Genomic DNA, 25559 nt, shown 5'->3' with positions numbered 1-25559 from the left:
CGTTGGGGGAAACGTGGTTCTCGATAAGGATCCGGACTAGCGGGATTGAAGAGAGAGTTATTAAAAAGAGTATAGATTTTTCAACCCTAACCTTTTCTAAGAAAAAGGGAATACATTGGTGAAAATCACGGCAACAGAAAGCCCGGGCAGATAATTAGAAGTTTTTTTTTTGTAAATAGTCAGGTTAAATAATAAAATCTGAAATCTGAAAATCTGTTGTAAACGATTTTACTGTTTTGAGTCTTTTGAGGAATAGCAAAATGGGATAAATACAAACTCGCTGAGAAATAAATATATCTTGAAAAGGATTTCGTGAATACGGGCTCATATCAGTTAGATGCCTACTTTGAAAGTATCTTCTCCGTTGGTAAGTGAACAAAAAAATGCAATAAGAAAAGCCATTCAAAAGGTCAAAAGACCCCATTTCGTGAGGGCTTACACAACCACATGGACCAAATATTGAACTACCGCTGATCCAGCGTTCTGGATCAAAGGTATGGTAAACAAACTCATAGGCGACTCAATAGGCGACTACTGTCCGATTCAAACACTGATTAGTAGTTGTGGTCAGTATGAACCCACGGTTCATGAGCGATTACGTTGCTAAGTAACATGTTGTAACTATGACGACAGAGCGAGCTGACTTGACACTTATAATTCACAGTGCTCGTTCTATTTTCCGGTTATCGCACAAGTCCTCTGTTATTAGATATTCGCCGTGTATTCTACGGGAATGGATCACAAACAACACTAGATTGACTTTCTTTTTAATTGTTCATGACTTTAAATAATATCAAGCCGTGTGCGTCATTTCAGCAACCTTATTTTTTCAAATCTGCTTCTTTCTTTTGTTCTGAGCATTTCTTAGTCGAGCTCGTGTAACTAACGCAATAACCTAATTATTAACGGTAGTACCAAGATAAGTTAACTAATTAAACAAGATCGTGCTTTGAATTTGTATTGGGTGTGCAGTCACAAGCCTCAGAGGTGTGTCTGAAATCAGCTCTCGTGGCCACACAGTAAATTATACCCGCAGGAGGCGTGAGATACCCTGTAGAGTCAAACACATGTAAAGGGGCGCGGGCGTTTTACAAAACAGTTTGCTTTAGCCTTGTCAGCGTGAAACGGCAGTGAAGTGTGGTGTAAAGAGAGGCAGGTGCTTTGTAAAAAAAAACAGCTCTAATTGTAGTTGATTTGCTGCCTGCTCTCTGTTCAAACTTCAAGTCATTCAATTTTCCGGTCACTCGTTTCAAGACAGAGACAGCATGCCATGGCCTCAATAGTACGATAGATCAGGGGAAAATCAATATCCTGGTTTGTGAGAAACGAAATAAATTATTGTAAATTAAGAGGAAAAAGAAACAATCGAAGTGATCGGAATCATGTTTTGGAATTATTTTCAGTTTCAGCAATTAAAGTTAATTAGCGAGCGTTTTATTGCGAACATCACTGTTTGTGGCAGACAACTAAAAATGTCTGTAATCAACCTTATTTCTTCTCGGAAAATTCCCCATGAAAAGAAAAATTTTGAAAGCGACTACATGTACAGAGAGAAATATACGGATGCCTTGTTACAGTTTTGCAAAACCTTTGGTAACATGTATAATTAAGGGCCAAGGCAGATGTTTATCTGGATGCAGGCAAGCTGAAGTTATTGAAGCTTATTGATACGTTCTCGGTAAATTTTATGTAGGCTTAAAGAAACTAATGTCATTTTGTTAATTACATCGCAAACTTCGCTCATTTGGTCTTTTCCGGTTTGTTGCTGTGTTTGTGCTGTTAAATCAACGCCGTGATCACAACTAAAAGATGTAAGTCCATAAAATGCCAAGAAACTCAGGCAAGAAACGCGAAGCACTATTGCTCTCTGGTGATTCATTCATTGGCTTGCTCACACCAAAGGTGAGATTTTCAATGTTGTTTTGTGTACTTTGCCTTATACTTTTCCTTGTTTCTGTTTTATGTTGCTATAATCCTAACGACGAGTTTGTCTTTTGAGGAAATTTTATTTGTGGGACATATTTTGCACAGTTGCTTGGCGAACGCCTCTCATCTTATTTCTTTGTTACCTTATTTGATATCAGTTAGTTCTCGGCGTGGGTTGTTCCGACGCGGAATGGAGCAGCCCAACGAGCAAATTGAAACAACAACTGATAAAAGCTTTTCTCAATGTATTTGATGTGTTTTCATAAATTGTCTTAGTACTTATAAAGGTATAATTTGAATTAGCTAACACAACGAGAGCTCTAAAGAGGCAGATTTTAAATAACCAAAATAGAGTTCAACTTTATATTTTAGATTCTTAGATTTCCTTCCCGACCGCGGAAGGTAGTCGTTCTTGTTCACTGAGTACGACGAGGTTGTTTATTATTGTTGATCGTTACGAAAACTCTAGACACATTTTCGTTACGAAAACTCGACCGACTTCATCTCAAGTTTCCACGAAATTTGTGAATCTCGTGTCCATCGATCTGTTTTAAACTTCTTATCTCGGTTGCCTGATTTGTATCGGTATAGCAAGTTCCTTTTGTTTCAGCACTCCTTTACACGTCGTTTTTAAAAACACGAAGGCAGGTTAGCTAAAAGTTTGATCATGATTTTAACATGAAACCAATTTTTGCAATGCTTAGCTTCACAAGATATATTATGGTTGCAGTCGTTGCAGACGTTGAAAAGTTGTTTTCATACAAATTTACTGTTACTGTTACAGTTACTGTTTGTGATCTATGATACGATTCCATGTACCCCTGCCAACAGCTCACCCATCATACAATACGTTGTACTTAACCAGTTTTGTTGTTAATTTCCAATTGTTCTGGTAGACAAAACAGTCAGTTTATGTTTCCCGAGTCTGTGGATATACGGCTAAGAACTTGATTCAATTCTTATCGATCAGTAATGTTTTCTTCGATCAGCATAAAGGAGCCGCGAGTTCCAAGTTATTAAGTTGTTATGCTGCAACTGTTGTAAAAAAAACATAAAGAAATGCCGCCTTTCTATGAAAACGGTTTGAGTATTGTCCCCTGTTTATTAAAGGATAAAAACAATTTTTATTTGAAGGTTTTGTAGGATCCATTTAGTTCATCGCTTTGATCAAGAGACGTGTGAGTCACCCAGGCCCCTCCCAAGCCGTTTACTGTCTCTGATCCTGTCAAATCGAACAAAGAACAATTGTTATTCTTAGAAAATTTAATGATTATAACATTCAGATATCGTCCAAAGAAGGGATTAAGATGTACGCAAAAAAGCAAGCCTCTGATTCCAAAACGGTCAGGTTTAAAGTTGCCGACAAATTCATTTAAACAAACATAACAGAAGCGTACCCAGGTACAGCAGGTGAACGAACTGACTCAAATTTGGAACACAAATATTACAAGCAGTATTTAATTTAGCAGTTGTTCGAGTAAATACTTGTTTGAATTGATTAGCTTTCAGCAGCATTTCTAACAGAGAGGAGTCGTTAACTCAGCGGATGAACGGAACAAGGAAATGAACTCTTCAGTTGCGGGTTGGTTTTAAAGCAAATACGTCTAGTTATCACTCATGATTAAAACTTCGAAATGAGCAATACGTCAATTTATCCAATTAAAGTTTTAGCTAATAAGAGACCATTTGATCCAATCCTGTTAACTTAGGTCAACTAAAGGTGTCAAAAGACCATGCTTCCAATTCAATCTGTTTTTTTTTTTGTGAGTGTGTATCGGTTCAGAGAATGTTTTTGTGTCAGGAGCCCATGGGCTCCTACTTGCGAGTTCTTTGTATGACAAAGTTTTAACCTTGCTTCTTGTGCAGAAAGCGTTCTAAAGCATTCCACGCTGGTAAATTATGCTCAGTTTAGATCTAACTTTCGATAATTTAAGCCCTTGCGAGAAACGCTTACATCAGAGAATTCAAAGAAATAAAAAAATCAGTTTACTTTGGTAAGTGTCGCTTTTACTGACTAAGCTGTTACTCGGTGTACAGTAGGCGAATGAAATAATGACTTATTTTGTTAGTTAATAGTCACTAATGGTCGGCTTCTCTTGTAAAAGTTCCAGTCACAAAAGATAACTTCGGTTGCTTGTAAAAGAACACCGACACTGAATGTAATTTTGAGTAGTTTTCACTAATCGGTTTCCGCCAAGTTTGTGCAATTTAATAATTCTTGAATTGCAAAGGAGTTATATAATCGGATTTTCAACATACTAATCTACAACTACATACAGTGGCTAAGCCGAAGTGTTTTTTTTTAAGTCTGCCAAAATCACTTTTTGATTATTTGGGCATTCTAGAGACACATGCGATCTTTATCTGCGCATTCTAAAATGCTTCTGACCGTTATACTGTCATCGGACTATTTCAAAAGAAAATTGTTTCAAATAATGGTGCAGATTTTAACATTTGCATGGATACATAGAAGATTCCAAGGAAACTCTGCCAGTCTTCAGCCTGTGTTGTCAACGAAGTGAATTCAAAAAAGTTATTTGAATGTGGGTTAAAAGAAAAAGTTAGTTTATTCCCTTTCTTTGAAATGGCAGGTTGTTAATTAAATGCAATTAACCTTCTCAAAGGTTTTTTCGAAAGTTGAGAGGTCTGAACCCTATATTCGTTATGTAAGTTGTACTTTAGGAAGGGGCTAGAGCTCTTTAGGTGATTCTGTGGGAAATTCCACTGGTTATGTTTTGTAAAAATGGAACAGAACAGATTGTAATAAAGTAAGTAATAGAGAAGAATAAATGATCAAAGAACGAACAAGATTGAACTGAATGTGTTCAGTGCAATAACTGATTTCTGTCAAAGTCAATTACTGTAAGAACATTAGGCGAAGCGAAGTCTGCAATACCGGCTCACTAATCATTGTTCATTATGAAGTCGAGATTTAATTATCGAATGAATTTATCACTGTCATTTTAAAAACATTCAAGAATGATCTAAAATAAGTGCTTTAATTTAGGTAACAACTTACAAATTTGTTCCTTTTCACCCCGCTTGCAACTGTAGCGTTTTAACCGTGAACCATCTGTTCAGTGAGGCGTTCTTATCTAGAATTGTTTATTTTGGCATTATTGCGTTATTCCAATTAACTCATTTGACGCATAGATAACGGTTTAAATGCAACATTGTTTAAAATAAAAAAACTTTTACTAGTGAATTTTCTTCACCGCCAGATTAAACTCAAAATGTACGCGTACCAAGCGCAATAAATGTAATTGAGTGATCGATGTTTAAAGTGAAACGAATGAGCGCCTATTTGAGCGCCTACACCTTTTTCAAAGTTCTTGAATCCAAAATGAAGTTGAAGGCGGCGCTTATTATCTGCGATCCATTGTTCTCACATGATACTTTGTCAAGTTTTTTTTGTTCTTGTTTTTCTGAACTATCGGTTCCAAGAGACAGGTGTTTTATTGTTTTAATTCAAAAAGCAAACAACATGATTTGAATGCGACCCTCATTGATTCAATTTGTAAGAAAGGCTTCAAAGTTGAAATCCGGAATAAATACCTATTGAATAATATGTCCTTGGGTTTTCCGGAGTCAGATATTAAACTCGTATATTACTTTGGTGTTTGCTTATGCTCTGCAAATATGCCTTTTTGTTCTGAAGCAAAGTCTGTGGGAAAACGGTAATATAGCGATTTTCCCACTGGAAAATCCAACTTTCGCTGTGCAGTTTCATTGTTTCCTGCGAATGTTTGTTTGTCATGCAGGATGGAAGTTTTCAGTCTTGTCTTGTGTCAAGTTTGGCGAAAATAAAAAAAAGGAAGGATATATGAAGTACTGATCATGTGATAGATTTCGAAGTCAAATTTAACGGATAAGGAGATCCGATAGTCGAGAATGTTGACAGTAAAGGACTTTTCAATGATTTTGGCTTTAAATTATTAATTCTTTCATCGCGAAAATCAACTGCATGTATCTTTTTATCTGTTTTGGAGTTTTTTTTTTTAATTTGGCAGTTTGATTTAGTCTTAGGTTCTCGTCTTCCATGGGTTTGATGACAATAGTGTTGGCTCTTTCTTTTACATATCGCGTCTGAAGACCTAACTTACCAAAAGTTTACTCTAGACTAGCCTTTGTAATTAGAGAAAATAAGAAAATATTTTTAAGACGTAATATTTCATTTAAATTTCATGAAGCGCAACCTTTGTTTTTCAAAGGGAAAAGAGGAATAATACGCCGCCCTCCTCTAAACGATAGGCCCATGAACGGAACTGAGAAAAGAAATAGGAAGGGGAAAATCATCAAATAGAATAGGATTCTGTGTGAGCTGTAATTACCCATTTTAAGTATTTTAAAAGAGCCATTAGATTGAGGTAACAACTTAGTCTAGCGGTGAAAAAAAAAATAGCAAAAAACCTAGCAAAACCAACTACAACACTGTAAATGTAGCTTTGCTCAGGAAAAAAATACCCGGTTCTTTTGAACATTTTCAACGTGTTTGAGTACCCGAGCGATGTAAAAAAGCGCAGGCTACGATTCAATTTGATCTTACCACGAAAAAACAACTTGTTTCAAATGTCCACAACATACACTCGCTACATCATCATGAAACAAAAACAAAAATAAAGAAAGAAAGTCATCTGATATGGAGATTTAACATTTATTCTTAGCAATATAACAATCAAAACAGAAACCTGACATCGGGAATGGGAATGACGTGCAAATAGAAGAATTATCCACATGCCAGTTGACACAACTTTTATTTCATTCTTTTTCTTTATTTTAATTCTACGGAGGATGCATTTTAATTAGCGTCAACTACGACACACCTATTCAAAATCTTTTCCTATTATTTAACAATAACTTTTCTCAATAAAGACCGAACCAGTGACAGCTTTGAAAACATGAAAGTTCTAAATATCACTCACTGATTTGATAAATTTGGTATGGAACGACCTTCTAGTGACTGTTGTAAAACAGAGAAAATCATTTCACGCATAAAAAAATAGCGCATACAGAGAATTTAACCAGAAGTCAAAAACACAGTGTAGGGAAAGTCACGTGAGCAGATCATGATTGCTTTTGATGTTGCACGTGATTGGCTTGATGGACAGTAACTTTGTTCTGATTGGCTTGAGAACATTACAGTGTTATTTTTGACCAATCAGACGCACCTTAACAAACGTCATTTCTCTCGACAGTCATTGGAAAGCGCCCTATACAAATTTACAAATTAAAATTATTATTTTTTGTTTCTCAGAACTAAATTTAGGAGACTCTTAGGAGGTCTAATTTGATTATAGCTGTTGTTATATTATTTGGTATTTAGTTTCTACTCTGTTCAATGCTCACAAGCTTTAGCTGAAGATAAAACAAAACTTTAGTGTAGTAAGCCATATTAACATATATAATACATAAAATCGTGACGCAGATTACTGACCAAATTAATGAAGAAGTTTTGACATCATTCCTGTTGAGTTCACTGATCGCGAGTTTAATACAAATGAGCTATGTAGCATTCTCCCACTAATTCCGCTGAAGTTGGTCGATAGTGTAACTACTACATAAAATAAGCGTACAGTTGATGTGTATTTGACGTGTGAAAGATAAATACTTATAAGCCAATCACAGCCGAAACACTTTTTAATCGCCGTATCATGAACGACCTAGTTCCCGCACTTTTCAATGGCGGAAATTTCTGAAAGCCACATTTGGCGCACGTTGGTGACATTAACAAGGTGTGTCTGACAAAACACGGTTAAAAATAAATTGCGGTTATTTTTTACGTAACCTGCTACTGCTACCAAACCCAAAGATACTAATTTAATGCCTGTCAGTTGTGGCCATCTACCGTGGTGGCAGGCGACCTGCTCATTGCAATTAAAGATCTTGTTATGTTTGATTGCTGTGATCTGGTTGCCTCTACTACTAAAACGTCTATGGCTCGTCTATGGCTTATGACAGCACTTTCCTTGACTTAATGTCGATACATCACACTGTAACTCTGAGCTTTATAAGTAGAACATTTTGCCGTGATCAATGCCCTTATATACCGAAAGGGTGGATCAGAGGACAGGAGAAAACTATTCACACAGCCAAATACTGTCTGATAGACGCCAACAAGTTTTAGTATATACTAAAACAGTCGATAGCGTTGCTGGCGCGCACTGATTGGCTACTCAAACATGGGATATCCTTTGCTATTCACCTCCAAGCAACTCGCGCGCGAAAACTGTAATCGTTGACAGGGATAAATGAGTTAAAAGTAATCATTTTTGGGTTATATTATCTTACTGTTTTAGTATATACTAAAACAATTATTCACCTAAGTGTCGGTGGCTAGTGGTGGATATTTAAATATCCACCACTAGCCACCTCCACTTCGGTGAATAGTTGTGAATTATCTACTATTTTACAAACTTTAATATAATTATGGTTGTTATCACGCACGTACACAGTTTAATTTCAGGAAATCGGACAACTGTGTAGGTGTACAAATATTTTCCATTTCTTCATGATAATCCAGTTAATTGGAGAGAATCCCAATCGTTCATCAATATATCACTTTGCCCCCTCCTTTGGAGAGCGTCACAGGTGTCTAGCAACCTTACTGGCAAAACCGGCGGCGGGTTCAGTAAACACCGGCTTAAGGAAGGCATTCCAATTAAAACCAAACGCTAAACATAATCTGAGAATAGATGCCAGCCAGAATTGAAGATCGCAAAGAAAACTCGTTTGTGTGCATTTCTTATTGAAGGGAAAGCCGGTAGGTGCGCACCCTTATGTTTAGATGTACGTATTAAGTCGCGCTGCAGAACAATAAAGTTGTAACATAATAACAAGTCAACAGTAGAGACAGGTAGCACACCTGGTTTCTGTCTTTGATAGTCAGCTCAGCCAAACAGCAACTGAGAAACATGTCAGAGCTCTTTCACGTAATGGAACTACGAAACATTAACCATCACGCTAAGTCATGCAAAGTGATGCTTACACACTGCAAGTCACGTCATCAAAAAGTGTGACATGACATGATGCCGTGACAGATCACGTGCTACTGCTATGATTGCGCATAAGCACTGTGCCTTCGCTTGGGTTCTGATAAACCGATTGTGCCGAGTTTACGTTCGCTTTCGGTGGACGGCAAAAACAACTTCTCAGAATGTTCTTGAATTCGAGGTTGAATCTTTGGTTGAGAAAAATGTACAAACACGGATTAATGGCACTATTGGCGTGTGACAAGAAGTAAAAACTGGTTTCCACGTGTCCGATGGCAAGCAAAGCTTTGTATTTCTCGGTGAAAAAATATCCCAATAAGTGCATGATGTGAGTTGGAAGCCAACAAAGAGCAAACGTAACCACTACGATGATGAGCATGCGCAGTACCTTCCTTTTAGACGACTCGTTTTGACGTTTTTGATGAGCGGTTGAGACACCTGGGATCTCACGTGACCATAAGCGACGACCAATAGGAATGTAGAGCCCTGCAATGGCAGCAAGAGGGATCAAATACAGCACAACGAAAGTCGTCATAAAATACGCCCTGGCCACCTCGAACTGTTTAGCGCGATCAGTGTACAAGTAGTTCCAAACCATTCTGCACACGAAGCGAGAGCCATCAGCAGTTGGCACGCTGTCAAAGAGAACCAGGTACAGCGAGAAGTACAGCGAAGACGAAATCCAAATCACGGAGGTCACTAGTTTAGTGTTTCGAATGACGGGAACGTCCACAAATGGATGAAGAATGGCGAAGTAGCGATCCAGTGAAATGAAGACGAGTGTGATGATGGTAGCAGCGATTGAAAGGACACCCGAAAAATACACAAACTTGCACGTGACTGATCCCAGTCCACCCGAAATCCAGGTCTGGCCAGCGTACAAAAATTTAACCTGCAAAAACAAAAGAGTGCATGAACTAAAGAAGTTTAACGACAACGATTTGTGTGTTTAATTTACTGCATAATGGTCGGTTGGTCTTATGAAAATTGACATTGACCACTTAAAGTAGTCTGACAAAACACAGGTTACTAGACAGATTTAGAACTGCTGACAAGTGTTACCTAGTTTTAACATTGAGATTTTAAAACGAAGTTCTCCACCTTGCTCATAGCCTAACCCCCCGAACCCCTCCACATCCCCCCAACCCCACCGCGTCTAACTCTCGTAAGCGGACATCGTTATCCTTAAACACAAGGCGTATCATGAGCAGATTGGCTGGGGAATATCATTTTTAAAGGAGAGATTGAGAAACTCGAGTATTTTACCCAAAAATGCCAACACTACAACTTAACGCGTAATGAAAAAATTCGCGAAAAGATCATCGTGGTAAGGTAAAATAACAATAATACTTTATCGGTTATTTTACCCCATAATTATTCTGATTCAGATTGAACTCTTTTCTGTTTGGAATACAATTAACAATAAGACTACTCCCCCTCATTTTCTATGAGCGATTAGAATATAGCCGCTGTATACGCGCAATGGAATTCTAGCGGGCATTATTTTTTTTTATAGAACATAAAAAACCATATTCTAGTGGGTAAATAGAAAACAATGGGAAAACCAATCAAATCCGCGGATTTACAATAGATTACGGCTGAGTTTCTACTTAATGTTGTTATAACAAAGCCTAATTGAAACAAATAATCTGCTTAACACTGATCTGTTACTCACCTCAAAAGGCATAATAAAAAGGGTAACAAGAAGATCTCCAATGGCCATGTTTACAATCAGGAAGTTAAAGGTGCTTTTCATTCTTTTGCGAGAGGCCACAATGTAAATGACGCACGCGTTACCAAAGAAACCGAAGATAAAGATAACAACATAAGCAATAGTCATCCACACAGTGGCACCACCATGCACTGTTATTGGTACAGTTGATGATGTAGAGTTTGCGGCACCTAACAGAACGGAAAATCAAATCAATCAGAGATTGCTGTTAAAACACAGCTGTACCTTACCTGGGAAAAACCGTTTAAAACAGATCGTGTAGACTGTTTAAAAGAGGACAACTAGAAACTAAGCGTTTTAGAAAGGGGAAGGGACAGAAAGGCAGGGCAGGGCAGGGCAGCGGAAAGCTATGACGATTTAAAAAAATAAAATCATTATTCCTTTAGTAAACGTCTAAACGAAGGCTAAAGATTAGCAGGTGTGTAGTAATTAACTAACACACCTTCGTTTATGTTTTTTTCGCCTTGAGTTTATAGTTAAAATAGTGAACTGATTAGGATAACTGTTACTAAAAATTGAGAATTTAAGAACTCGAAAATGTGACTTGCTACTCTTCCAATGTGTTTTGGCTAGTACTGACGAAAAATATTGTTTTGTTGAAACTAAACACCACAAAATATCTTCTAATTCTTCTAATCGTGTTTTGCAGTAAAAGTATTAGTTTGCGTTGAATATAATGGTCGGCTTCCTTTCATGTAACTTATTTTATTAAAAAGAAAATCGGAAATGAGCTTGAGAAACGCTCACACGCTAAAATATGTACAGAAGAACCCCTTTCCGTTGTAATAAGTAGTATCCAAAAATAATAACTACATTTAACAAAAACGTTTTTATTGAAACAGCCAGCGTGAATTCTAAACCAACTGGCCGTGGGGAACATTTAATATCAGCAGCTGCTAAAAATGCTTTTGCGTGGATGTTGTTTCGTTCAATTCTTTCGGTTAAAAGACGAAAAGCAAGACATATTTTGTTCAGTATCGTTGTTTTACTAATTTCTTTAAGAAAAGCAACGCGACGTATTCTTTTTTCGAAAGCTCGGAAGCGTTTAAATAATTCAAGACTTGTCAGTTTTTTTGCGTGGCTTTAATGAGTATTCACAGAAAAATGACAGTCTTCGCTCATTTAATTTTACTATGGTAATAAAATTAATTTTGGCTTTAGTTTTAGTACCAGAAAGATTTATGAGAAAATTCCACACAAAATTTACCGAAAAGCGTCAATATTTTCTAAATTCATCAACTTTTCTTTCACATTAGACCGCACAAAATGACACATAGGACAAAACTAACAGAAATTCTGTAGTTTTATGTATAATTTGATCACCTCATCACAAAAGTTTAATTTAAAATTTAAATACTGACGAATGGCAGAAATGAAGTTTGGCAGAATCATGTCTCGTATAGTTCAAACCAAACTAAAATTTTATATGGAAAACTCAATGCTGTTTACCAAAGGGTAAACTTAGCATCTGATTTTATTAATTTTTTCAAAGGAAAAAGGGAAAGTTTTAATGAACGTTAAGGGTTAAGTTAGGAATAAAAGACGGATGGTGAACCCATAAGCGTAAATAACTTGAGACTTACCTAACTTATTTCATCACTTATAAAAAAGGCTAAAATGATTTGTTTTAGTAAACATCGCTTTCGGCGACATTTAACTACCGCTCTATGCAGAAAGATCATCAAGAGATTACTATCCATTTTTTCTCTCGAAAATTTTGTATCAGAGTCGATTCCTGTTGAACTTCGAACAACTCGTAGCAATTTTTGAATTTAATACGAACAGTTTCGAAAGTTACAGGCAGAAAAGTCTTAAAAGTTCAGTTTTCTCGTAGAAAATACAACAGGACAAATAAAAATTCCAATCTAATGACACATAGGAGCGTACCTTCAGCAGACGTATTGTTTGTTGCCATAACGAAATTCTATGGACTCCCCTATGCCACTGATCTTCAGTTCTCGAATACTTGATCAAAAATCTCCAAGTGTTCTTGTGTTGTGGTTTGAATCTGAAAACAGAACAGTCGATAAGATCAACTACGCCATCAATGGCAGACCAGCAAAACTAAGCTAGCTTATTTACGGGCATACAGAGCAAGCTATGGCGGATTAATGAGAGGTTTACCACATTCATTAATAATTTCTGCAGCTGAGCTAACTCGGGAGCGTGGGTTTTTCGCGTTAAATGTCCCCCTCAGCAAACACAATTGTCACTTGTTCTTGACAGATTCAGTGGCTGCTTTGCTACTCTGTGCGTCTCCAGACAACTGGAGCTTTAATGATACTGATTTGCAACATCGGTGGGATGCCGAGATAGCTCGGAGGCATATTTTTATTACTGGTGATCAAGGATGGCTTAGATGGCTCAGACAGAATAAATATGTTTGAAAATTAGCGCACCAAGACGAGTAACTTGCAGGGAGAGTAATTGAGAACGACAGCTCATCAAACTAGGCAATAAAATTCGTTTAACCAAAACCATTTTCTGGCGCCTCAAAACCTGGAATAGAGGAACTTTTAGTAAACAATAGATGAAAACTCGAGCTGGGAGTGAAAAAAGAAAACTACATCATCATTTATTTTTCGAGTTATTAAAATGTGATTTATGCAAATTCGAAATCAAACACTAGCAAAGGGCAATTTAAAGAACGGAATAGAAAAAAACTGTCATTACTGCCCGGCGAGAGTAATTTCCATTGTAACAAAAGGAAATCATCTTACACTCATTTATCAAAAGTAGATTGGACAATTTCACTAATAAATCGATGTTTTTAGAGCACATGGTGAGCTAAAACTGACACGATAGCATCATAAAGATACTATCTTTTCCGACAGTGTCAGCTCTTTTGTCCCTGAACTTAAAATAGATAGAAACTTTAATTAAAATTGGGAGTCAATCTTTTAAAGCGCTGACAATTTGTGATGGTCGTGGAGTTTGATGGCATACCATTTTATTGATTGTGGGAGTTTCTCGTTCAAGTCAGCTTTTCTCATCAGCTGTGACTGTTTAGAAAAGCTGAAACTGCTAAATAAAGTGCATCAGTTCTGGGGTATCTAGATTTGTTTTAGACAGCTTTGAAACCTCTGAGTGCGGGAAAAAGATCTAGGGAATTATACTAAGTATTACTGAAGCAAAAATTTAAAAAAGTTCGTGCAAATTTTCTTTGTTCAGTTTTACATGTACAATCGAGAACAACACGAGAAAGCATGTTTTTCTTTTTAGAGGTATGCACAATATCTGTAATGATATGACAGAATCGACTGAAAGCTTTTGTAGAAATGATAAACACAGACAAAGGTCACAAACGACAGATCGGAATATTAAAGTAGACCTTGGACGAGATTATTTGCATCAATAAAATTTGAATGTGACAGTTTGAAAGTAATTCTTTAACGCGATATTAAAACTCCGGCAACAGCTTTGTCAGTTCCAGGATACCGTCTTTAGACCTTTTAACCCGGCTCGATATACTCTTTGAGCTTCTTTGACAGGAACAAAACTCACAACTAATTAAAACTGAAGAACGATTCACGTTTGAAAGAATTCTACACAACTAGTTTCAGAACAAAATTTACGTGATGACTGAACACATTCTGACACGAGTCTTGACACAGTTCTTACAGTTCACTGTCCTGTAAGATAGAAGTCCAGTCCGCTCTGATGTCACAATCACAACCTTAGACAAGGTGAAGCAATCTTTTAGTCAACACAGACTTGTCGAATAAAAACGCAATTGAAAGACATGGTAGGCGATAATTATGCATGAAAATGTCAAAAAGCTATTTTTTTAGACCGTAAATGCAGAGGGAATGAAATTCCAATAATCGAAAGAAAATTGGAAATACAGTAAACATTTCTTTAGTCTCTAAAAATTTTTAGTGAGACTATCAAATGAGGTTAAATTAATAAAATTCTTGCCACAAGAACACCTGACACGACGAAAACCTCACACCATGAGAGATTTTAGCTAAGGTGTCAGCTGCTTTTGATTGCGGCGGCGAGAACAATGACAAAACGTTTAAAGATAAATTTTCACCTTAGGCGAGTCTGCCACAATACAGACGTTTTAGCTATGACCAGATAACCTGCTTGCCTTTGGCTGGATGTTCCGCCGTGAGGTATCTTGTCTTGTACGATCTTTTTTTCGTTGGTTCACGCAGCCAGGTGTTAATGTTTCATCGTCACTTCGCAAATTCCCGCCCCGTAAACTAATGGTCCTTATCTGTAACCAATGGCCACCAAGAGCAGGCGGAAATGGGGAAAACACTGTTAATTGGATAGAAAGCCTGGCACACCAACCTTAATCCTTTTAGGTTTCACTTATTTTGTTTTTCTTTATTGACAGGAACAAGTAAAATCCCAGCCGGAGTGCATAGCTTCTTATCTAAATTCTGATCGGACATGACTCAAGAAAAGTCCTGTTTTACGTCACTCGCCGCGGCTGGAGGCATTCTCTGACCTGCTTGAAGAAGCTATGGCAGAAAACCCTCCTGAAGAGAGCATTTCATCACATATCAGATGTACAATGTACAAATATTTGGACAAAAATATGCTATTTATAGTAGTACGATCTCTCTGGATATAAAGGTACTCTCAGATCAGAGGCACCGTATTAGATCTGGCTCTATTCTGTCAAGGGAACAAAGTGGTTACCGCCCCCTTTAAACGTTTGCACGGATGGTGTCCACCTCGTAGAGCGAGCGCTGGCACCAAGGGCACTTCTTTATGTCTCAGGTTATTTTGTACGTTAATGAACAAAACGTAGAAACAGAAATAGTTTAAAATGCTGGTATTGGCAAACATTGATCGGGAGCAACTAATATGGGATTTCCCATCAGAGTCAAAGGATGAACAAGCCAGTGATTGTTCAAGCTCGTATCAGTCGTTTGAAGCTTCGTGTCGCCGATGATTTCTAATCTGATATTTCATAATAAAGATTGAAATAACCTCGATGCTACATCATGACATGGCATTCACAAACTCAAAACTGATTATAGCTTGACGCCCAAGTCTGGTTTTATAAATAGCATATTATCCAAGAGGGCTAAATTTCACTTAGCAAATCCAACGCGATTACAACAACAACTTGACTTACAAATAAAACGAAACTTACTAATACATGTCTAGTCATTCATGTTCCAGTAAAAACGTCGATAACGAAAAGAAAACAATTTAAACGTAATCTTTGCATTAAAGGCACTGCTGTTAAACTGTGAAGAATAAACAAATAACACCAAACCGTATTTACACACGAGCGCGCTACGTACCCAGCAATGATTTTTTGAAATCTCTGACAATTCCTCTGGTGCTTGCAGATAAGGCACAACACGTAAGCAAGGAGAAACTGTCTGTCCCTTTTTGAAGGTTAATGGCACGAGTGCTACTCCAACAGTTGCTAGCACAGACCAAACACTTTCGCTCTAATCCGTCAAAAGGCGAAGTGGAAGCTGTCATGAGATTACGCACACGTCATTTTTGCGTCACTAGCACCATGTGTTCTTAATTCTTTTACTAATTGTTCCTTTATAAAATAATCATCAGGAAAATAAATAATCATCAACAAAATCCCGGAGTGGAGAACAAAGTCTGCCGAGATACTAGAAATCGGAAGAAGATAAGAAAAATCTTTGAAAAAGGCTATTTGGGCACACGCTCATAAGGAATGCTTCCAAATTTCAAAGCATCACTTGACATTATCAGATTTGAGGAATGTTATAAGATTTACCGACTTCAATATTCCGATCCTTGATAAGATTCCGGGGGAGGAGGAGGTGTGACTCACAGTAGCTGTGTATTATGATGGAGCTGCGCTGCTTGACCAATTTAATTACAGTTATAAGAGACAAAAAGGTCGTGTGCACGGTCTCACTGCTCCCTTATAAAAGGCTGCCCTATTTCAGACCAAGAAAGTAAAATCTTCTTCATCTCTAGGCTATTGCAGGAAATCGACGACAACACCATGCCCGTTAGCCAGGGGAGAAACATTCCCTCCCGGGAACAAGATTAGATTGCGTCAATTTCCAGACTCTAGCTTTACTCAAACCCCCTGGGGAAAGCACTCGAAATTTCGTTAAACTTTCTAATAATATCACTGACGATGGAAATTGTTTAGCTCTTGCTAAATTCTCATCGTCACGTCGAGGTCAGATTTATTTAAGTCCCGTACGCTTTACTATGATACTCGGATGCGGATCAAAATGTCCGAGCAGCGGAGAGTGTGAATAAACATTTAAAACATTTTAAAGGATGCTTACCCTCAAGCCTCATGTGCGCACACCCTCCCTCGCAGCGCTTTCAACGAAAATACAAAAACTCACATGCGTGAAGCCGGTTTACAAATTGTTCAAAGCGCCCAAGAGCGGAAACGAAACCTAGAAAATCACTGATGTTCAAGCAGATCCAACACTGGACAAACTTCAAGTGAACTGATAGCAAGGTCAAGGATTCATGTAATAATAAAGGGCCCGGACGCACTGGACTGACAAAATTTGTTTGGCTCTACCAAAAATCTCGACAAATTTTGTCTCTACCAAATTTTGAATTTGGCAATCGTGGACGCACTTGAAAACACCAAATTATTTGTTAACCACAAAGTGTCAATCATGTTAAAACCGTACACCTTCCATAACTTTCCGTTCGCTAAAAAGAGTCTTACTTTCCGGCCGATAGGAGCCGTATTTTTTCGCTTTTAGTACAATTCAATAGTCTTGACTCGCCGCGCTTTCATTTTGATCAGCAGCGGTACTTGCACTCGGGCGGTTTGAAAATTGTGCCAAACCAGGAGTACTTGCATACCGGAGGTGTGGTGGAAAGAAGATTTGCGAGCCATATGTGTATTATAGTTGTTGTATGAAGTCGATGGTCATTATAATCTTTGCCATCCTCCATGTCGAACTGTCGAGAAAAAATAAAATATTTTGGCAGAAATCTGCTTTGAAAAGCGAGATCAAAAATACTTGTTTGACGTTTTCCTATAGATTAAGACGTGTTAATTGAAAAATCTGTCAGATTTGACGCTTGACAAAAATTTGTCCTGCTCGAAGGCAGGACGACGGCGCCTTTGAAGTTTGGTAAGGCTTGACAAAATTTGGTAGATCTGAAAATCACCGGGCGCACTTGTCTCACGGAACTGGTGACAGATTTTTTCGCAAAATAAACAAAAATTTGCCCAGTGCGTCCGGGCCCAAAGATAAACGTTCAAATAAATATGATAATCGTGAAAAGTTCATCAACAACTTAATTCTCTTTACAATTCTAATAAATTACCAGGCAAACAGGTGATGAGAATTAAAAACGTCATCAACTAGGGAAATATTAATAAAGCATTAAATTCTAAAAACGTACTGTGTGAAAGTCTGAGTAAGGAAGAAATGAAAGCTGCCTGGTTAGCTCAGCTCACTAGGTCATGTGTAGTGTCGAGTTTAATTTCAAGTATGACGTCGAGAACTGGGTTAAAAAGCCGTGGAACAAAATTTATCAGATAGCAATCAGCAATCTGTATTGATCAATCTTAACAATGAGTTAGGAAATTCAGTGAATAACAAAAGGTCAAGTATTACGAATTGAGAAAATCGGTTCAAACACGAGAGGAAGAAAGAGAGTTTAAAGGTCCCCACAGTTATTAAAATTATTGGCTATTTTTGAAAGACGATAATCCTCGCCAGCTTTGAGGTTATTACAGTTCATGGACATTTATTTCTGCAAAGAAAGAACAGATGGATGAGTTGTAACGAGCATCACAAGGTGCGTCCATAGGACAAGTTGATGGAATGCACCAGTATGCTGAGTTGCTGATGACTCCCACCAGCCTAGTCAAAATGAAGATCAGTAAATCTACAGAGGTCAACAAGATCATAAGTATCACCGCTAAGTGATCAAGATCATGGAAAATAAGAGAATTGGTCTGAAAAGCGACTTCACGAAAAGCCGATAAAACATTAAATCGTGCAGTGGCCTTCTCCGTTTGTCGAAGCAAAACGATTACATGTAGCTTAAAATGACTTTCAGAATTATCTTGACGAGGTGCCAAATTATACTTAAGAACACTTGTGTAAAGGACGATAAGCGTCTGGTGACCTCACTACACCACAGCGTATCTTAAATACTTTTCAAAATTTCGACTGTGCCCGCAAGAAAAATTCTTTCTCGCCATCTAATTTCACGGTTGACTGGATTGGCGAGCTGTGCGATTGATTAAAAAGACAAAAACGACTCGTCCCACTCCGGCCACGTCCGCTAGCCAATCAGAGAAAATGTGCTATTTGTTTTAGCCAATCATGAGCAAACCGCAAGCAATTGTGAGTTGCGCGTTTTCCCGCGTTTGGCATGTGTATCTGGTTCGAGTATCTACGTTGAGCGTTTTCCCGCGTTTGGCACAGGTTTGCTTGTATCTGGCTCGAGTTCTAATTGGTTGACAGCATTACGACAGTCATCAGAAAACCGCCCTGTCACCCAAAAAGTTAGGAACCTTTTTATCGTTTTAACACGGATCGTTTTGAATAGCGAGTAGCCCTTGATATCAGAATCCTCAGTCAGTCTCAAAACATGATGTGATTTCAAAGTTGTGCTGTGTTTTTCAATATCTTACACAATATCAGCCATCACTGCCTCGCCATCTGTTGCAATCTCAGTGCTTTTTTAACTTTTGGTAACCGGCTTGCTCTTACTGAGGTTACAAAATCTCCACCCATTGAACTATAAATTTCAATAGTGATCACGATGCGACGCAACAGTAAAATTGGCAATAATTGCAGCTTTATAAATTCGCGCTCGAACTCCCCTTCTCCTTCCCTTTGAACGCCGGCCACGCAGGCTATATTTAAGGTCAGTGTTATTCACAAATAAGAATCTGTAAAGACAGTTTTCTCCAGTGTAGCTAGTTGTTCCTTGTTCTCGTCACCTAGTTGTAAGGGGGCGGGGTATAGAAAAGCGGGTTAGGGGCCAGGTACAAGCAGGATTCACCTTATCCATCGGTAATAAGCCGATTATCCTGCAATTAAAACTGAAGTTTATTAACGAAATGTCACACTATCAATGTCATGAACTGGCACGAAAATTGGCTTCGATAACTTCACAATACCATGGAAATTAAAGCTAACACATGTTGCTGCAAATCAAAGCTAAAAACAGTCTGGCTTCACACACGCTTTGCTGTGTACAGTCATGAATTTCCCCATCTCGAGATAAGCTAATCACGGCTACGGAAACCGGTGTCACTCTTAGCATTTTAAGGTTAAACGCTATCAAGGTCCGTTAAAAAGAAGCCAAAATAAACGCCTTTACTCCTATGTAAATTTGCTCAGTTTTTACAAAAGCCCGTCCTTGTTTTTCGACTTATGATCCACAAAATAACCATCTTAGACATCATGGCACGGTGTGCTGTAAAAAATCGTATCCTACATGATAATTTCCGACTGGATGGAATTCTTTATCAGTAAAAGGCACGTGTGTGAAATGCAAACCGACCATAACATAAACTTCAACAAAAAAATTATTAATCCACTTTAGGCTATTTTTTTTTATCTTGAACTAATTCCAAGCGCTCCAACTAAGGTCCTAGACTGAAGTCTACTGGAGATCAAAAAGCGCGCACGCAACTGAAAACTCTTTGTAGTTTGACGACTTTTCTTTAGTTTTTTAAAACACTGTATGTCACTCTTTCTTCCAAAAAAATAAATTAATGAAGTTTTTCATTACACTGAGGCATTTGTATTTTTTGAAACACTCTGGAGCGTTTGCGTGCAATAATAATGATATTTTAAATCAGATAACGACGTTATCTCCGTAAGTAAGGCAATCCTTACGTTCCTGTCATAAAAATAGAAGAATAAATGTCTTATAAACCTCTAGGTCACTATGCAGGTTAGTCCACAATGAAGGAATCCAGGTACTGTTTCTTCATCATCAAAAACAATAATATGTTGGGTTTAAAAGTTGCGATAGTAAAAAGATGAAAATATCCGCTGTTTCTGAGCAAAAATCGTTGTATGGTGAATTTTAATGAGATAAATTAGAAAAAGAACGATAAGTGTTTAGAGTGAAGTGAAATCAGATTGCAGATCATCAGGTATTTTAATTAAGATCAGATCGGCCGACAATTTTGTTTTAAAATTGAACATGGATTGTAAGCGGACAAGCTCAGGTTAAAACACGACCCTAAGTAGGTTATGAAGGTGTAATGACAGCAAGTGTTAGCTGGTCTTTGACTGTGAAGATGGGCTCTTTATAAATAAAATGACAAGTGTTGCGCTGAATGATGTAAACACTTCGAAGTAGTTCCGACAGATTTGAAAGTTACGTGGTAAATTACTGGTTCCTATCGCTCTCTTTTTCTCGGAGCAAAATTTACAACTAGCAGTCGTCAAATGTTATAGTTGAGTGTAACCAAATAAAAGATACGTGAAGAGAGCGGGAAATACTTACCAAAGAATTGGTTTGTACAAGTGCGTACAAGGCCTGGCCTGAGAACTAATTAAAATGTTCGTCTTAACTAAACCAAATTTACCAAAAATCTTAAGACCATTATCGACGAAAAAAGTGTTTTATTTTAGAAGATAAAGCTTCTCATTTCAACTTATGAAAGTAAATAAAAAAAAGCTAAGAAGATCTGTTTCATATGCGATAAACGAGATAACATTGAAACTATCTGGCAAACGCCGCGCAAAAAAAACCAAATACAAGTTTAAGAAACTCACCGGCTAGTAGATATGTGTTAGAGTTTTCAGTTCCCTGTATAGCAAAGTGAATCGTTGATAACTTTGTAGCTAAGATGTCTCGGTACTATTTGGGAACAAGACAAACAGGGGTTAGAATAAGGGTCGCGTATACGAAAGACGATATCTCATATGTCAGAGTTGCTCTTGGAAACTCCCTTAAGAATGCTAATACTATTAAAAAGCGCATTATTGAATTAATGTTTTCTGCCAATGCCTGCCACTCTAAAATCAACAGCATTCCTGAGAAGAGTGCTCCAGTCTCCCTGGAATTTTACTGCCAGTTCTAAAACGCTTAAGATGTCCTTGGCACTGTCACTAAAACTCACTTGCAGCCTGGGGGTCAACTTTGATAAGTTCTTTGGATTACTTGAAGTCACTTTGTTATCGCATCGGCTTAGAAGTGTTCTGAAAGTGAGTGATTGGTTACATTAGTGAGCAAGTTGTTTATTTGCTCTGTTGTGAGTTCAAACGCTGTCTGTGTTCTTGTGATTCCAACATTTCATCAATAGAAAAAAATCAACTAAATACGTCTATGACAAGCCAAATCCCACTCACTATTGAACCGCTGTCGTCCCAGGCGCGTCAACTTCTTGATTCTTGCTTATAAGCGCATAATGGGGGCATGTAAGCGCTTTCTGTATATACGCATTTGAATTAACTTGTTAAATAAACTAAAAATTAAAAATATTCTTTAATGAGCAGTAGTAACACACACTTTGCGCCGACTGGTGAAGCGTCCATTTCAGCTCAAACTGATTGGCAACACTAAGGCGGAGATGAAAGAACATGTCAAAACTGATCAATTTGCAATGAAAAAGCAAACAACTCCTTGGCGAGAAAAATGAATAAAAACGTTTTCCCATTCTTTTTCGACCTGATATATCATCAACCATTTTAACCCTGAAACCTCACAGTGTGATGTCTAACTTTTGTTGAACTGTCTGTTTTCTCGGTAAGCTCACTTTAATAAGCTACAGTATAGTGTTCAGGTTGTGTAGGCCTAAAAGCGGCATTTCGCAATACCCTCGCTCCAAGACTGAGTTGATACTGACCTTATTTGGTGTTTGTATTCAGCCAGCTAACAATAGTTAGAAAACAAGATTGAATACCTCTTCTTCCCATGAATGTAAGGAATAATTGAAGCTTTCAGACCTACTCAGTGACACAATTACAAGTACAATCGATAGTGTAACTGTCTTTCCGTGAGAAATACAATCTCTTAGCACTCGAGGCTCAAGAGATGCTTTGCAAATTGCTTGTACAGTTGTAATAAAGTCGGCACTTTCAAATCAATAGATTTAAAATTCGTTCTCCTTGTCTGATAAATTCTACTGGTTAATATAGACGATTTGGTGAACGAGCCAATCAGGAGTCGAGGGAGAACAAGTCGAGTATGATGGACGAGAATTTCGTTCCATTTATAACTCAGCAAATTAAAACTATAAAAAACATCATTCCGAAAGGAAAGTACTAGGAGAATAAAGAGTAAATGCTACGGTTGCGCTGATCGAAAAAATTACCGAAACCGACGCAAAGCATAATCATTTTATCATCGCTGAAACTGCTTTTGGTAAAAGTTTGTTATTTAGCCCCGTCATCAAGCACTTTACTATCTCATCATTCTGGGTGTTTTATTTTCCGTCATACTTCAGAAGTTTCTATCATATGACTTATTCTGCATCGTGCATATGCCACCAGATTGTCAGAAATGTGTTATTTGAAAACATAAAAAATCGTTTGCGATTTTCCCAGCTGACAAACAAAAGCCGAATACAGTAAACTGTAAATTAATGACAATTTCAAGCATTTTTAACACTAACAAACGAGGTCAAAAAAGGAAAACCGAATTTTCATCCGCAGAATTTAAGATGCAAATTCTAAGCTGCAAGACATTTCTTAAGCGACAGGCGTTGACTTACGTATTACCTTGATGAACAGCAAAGAAACCCTTCCATTTTATCTCCTGCTGAGCTAGGAATTTGGATCTCAAGTGTGAGTCATTTAGAAATGCGAAGGCATAACCACAAGAGACAAATACAGCTTTTTTTCCCTATTTATCACTTGTCTAATAAATTTCTCATGAGTATTAACAGAGTGTCGAAAAATAAACATCCTATTTTGATTTCAAACAGGAAAACATGCTGCCAAAGTGTATATTTTGTATTTTATTCCAAACTGCCTTCAGGCGTCGGCTTTTCGTACATGTAATTTTAGCTGGGTGTTTTGCCGGTTCAATGCTCTTGTTTTCAAAACAAACCGAACACAAAAGGTTGATATTAACTCTTTATTTTTTCCCACAGATAACAAACAAAAAGTTCTGGTTCTTTCCAGTCAATAGAATGTGATTTTAGTAGTCAACTGCTGACAATTTCGGAAACTATTTATCCACCCGGTGGCTGATAATGTAAGAAAGTCACAAGAGGTGCTTGGTTTGGTGCCTTAGACTTTAATCATTAAACGAAGTGAGCTGTTAACGAGCCCTTATACAGTTAGCTCGTAAACACCAAGATAACATCAATTTATTGTAGGATTTTCTCGTTAATATTTAGAATGAGTTGAAATTAAAGTTACCACGCCTGATAAATTACTGCCAGAATTGAAATTGTTGTGATGATCAGATAACTGATCAATGAAAGTTTTGAATAACATCTGCCCTTGGTGTACGCTTCTCACTGACTTTTTATTCAATTTCTCAATTCCAGTAGAAACAATAACTATTATAGCAGTTAGTTTCTTTAACGGTGATTGAGACAAAGTTGTATATTTTTGACAAAAACTCTGAACCCTAAAGGGCATTAGAAAGTCGTGATTTAAACACTTGCTTTTTGAGTGATTTCTCTCAGCATGTGCACTTCAGTGGGCATCATCAGATTCTAAACAAACTTCTGTTGACCGAACTTTTTTTCCGATTACACTTGCTGATAGTACAAGCCAATTTATCACAGTCTAACGTCTGTTCACATGCATGAATATATAAAACTCCACAGAATGATCACCTTTCTGTTTGGTAGAAAAAGTTTGGCAAAAAGATTGAAATTATTACAAGGGAATAATTGTTAGCCCAAAATCAAGTCTGTGTTCTAGTTTGAATAACATATTCACAAGATAAAACCGTTTAACTTACCAGTTTAAAAGCCTGTCAGAATTCTGTCTCAGTTGGGAGGCATAAGTACACTTTAAATAGGCGCCGTAAAATGTTAGACGAGCCGGGCTTATAACAGATCAGAACTTACAAAGCAGTAAACATTCCACACACGAATACACACGGACAATTTACGCCAAGGGGCATTTCATTTAAAACTCACCACAAACTGTTAGCTTGTTTCCTTTGCAGACTTCTGCCAAAGTCTGGTTTAATTGCGTGTTCCTGATGTATTTTAAGGAAGGACCGAAGATAAATTGGCGGAACGAAAATAAATGAATTAATGTAATGAAATGTGAATTGAGGAAATTAACGCGCCATATGAATTATTTAAAATATGCATTAGTTCTCACCTCAAGCTAATGGTTTTTAGAATTCAAAATTAAACCAAAATATTAAAAGCGGGCAAGAGTAATTGTGTTTGGTTCCAAAATGAAAAAAAGGTACATATGAATCAACATACAAACTCGGGAAAAATAAGAAAAGCGATCGCGATCTTTGACAGCTCAATGTTATGCTAACAAGCGAGGCTGTAATTAAAAGTTGCTGCAGACATTAATGGCTCTGCGAATTGACTCTTAATGTGAGTGATTAACACTTTACAGAACCTATCAATCAACGCTGTAATAGTATTTATAGCTGACGAAAAGGCTTTTTGAAAGTATATTTGTTTAATAGGAACCGACGAATTATGATAAAGTTTGGGAAGTTATTGGTCATGTTGGTCGCATTATGACATTGTAACGTCGACTAAAATGCAAGAGTTAATTTACCTAAAATCTGCTAGAACTAAAATAATGTGATGTATGTTGACGGAGTTTAATAGTTCACGACGAAAGCAAAACGCTCTTGAAGCATTTCACGATCTAGACGTTCCACTTATGCGCATCAATTACAGAATTTTAAATAAATAATCGATTTTAGTCTAAATTCAGTTTTTTTAGGACTGAACAAAGCTAAAAGGAAATTACGATAGCAGCATGCAAGGAGAAAATCAAGCAAATTAGTGAACATTTTACTTTTTTTTCTTACCTACCTGTTTTACATTTTGTTCT

The 25559-nt window shown here is 37.4% G+C and overlaps 1 protein-coding gene and 1 long non-coding RNA gene across 14 annotated transcripts; one reads left to right on the top strand and one right to left on the bottom strand.

Annotated features, from left to right (window-relative positions):
- Positions 1-1104: 1104 nt before the first annotated feature.
- Positions 1105-15594, top strand: LOC144646657 (uncharacterized). Its single transcript, XR_013569465.1, has 2 exons — positions 1105-1902; positions 14993-15594. It is a non-coding gene; the product is annotated as an uncharacterized LOC144646657 (long non-coding RNA).
- Positions 6573-25555, bottom strand: LOC144646655 (substance-P receptor-like). 13 transcript variants are annotated; one of them, XM_078506317.1, is made up of 6 exons: positions 25541-25555; positions 24668-24729; positions 21342-21426; positions 12535-12655; positions 10591-10817; positions 6573-9807 (listed from the first exon to the last, which is right to left on the bottom strand). In XM_078506317.1, exons 4-6 carry the CDS (start codon positions 12560-12562, stop codon positions 8965-8967), a joined length of 1098 nt encoding a protein of 365 aa, XP_078362443.1. In that variant the 5' UTR covers positions 12563-12655; positions 21342-21426; positions 24668-24729; positions 25541-25555; the 3' UTR covers positions 6573-8964. The 13 variants fall into 13 exon arrangements, 11 of the variants coding, with proteins under 11 accessions (XP_078362443.1, XP_078362442.1, XP_078362441.1 ...); XM_078506316.1 differs by lacking the exon at positions 25541-25555 and adding an exon at positions 21689-21767 and having other exon boundaries at positions 24668-24682; XM_078506315.1 differs by lacking the exons at positions 24668-24729; positions 25541-25555 and adding exons at positions 21689-21767; positions 24487-24644.
- Positions 25556-25559: the final 4 nt, after the last annotated feature.

The sequence above is a fragment of the Oculina patagonica genome, chromosome 3, assembly GCF_052425735.1.
Source record: "Oculina patagonica isolate OP01 chromosome 3, crgOcupat, whole genome shotgun sequence".
NCBI classification, from domain to species: Eukaryota; Metazoa; Cnidaria; class Anthozoa; order Scleractinia; family Oculinidae; genus Oculina; species Oculina patagonica.
Note: the sequence above shows the minus strand (reverse complement) of the source record. Positions and strands in the feature narration are given on the sequence as shown.

What these genes read in the sequence shown, in the direction of transcription:
- LOC144646655 (XM_078506317.1), bottom strand. Translation starts at nt 12,562, where the DNA reads ATGGCAACAAACAATACGTCTGCTGAAG. An exon ending in AAACAATACGTCTGCTGAAG is followed by an intron (nt 10,818 to 12,534) that starts GTACGCTCCTAT and finishes CCGTTCTGTTAG; the next exon opens with GTGCCGCAAACTCTACATCA. An exon ending in TTTTTATTATGCCTTTTGAG is followed by an intron (nt 9,808 to 10,590) that starts GTGAGTAACAGA and finishes TTGTTTTTGCAG; the next exon opens with GTTAAATTTTTGTACGCTGG.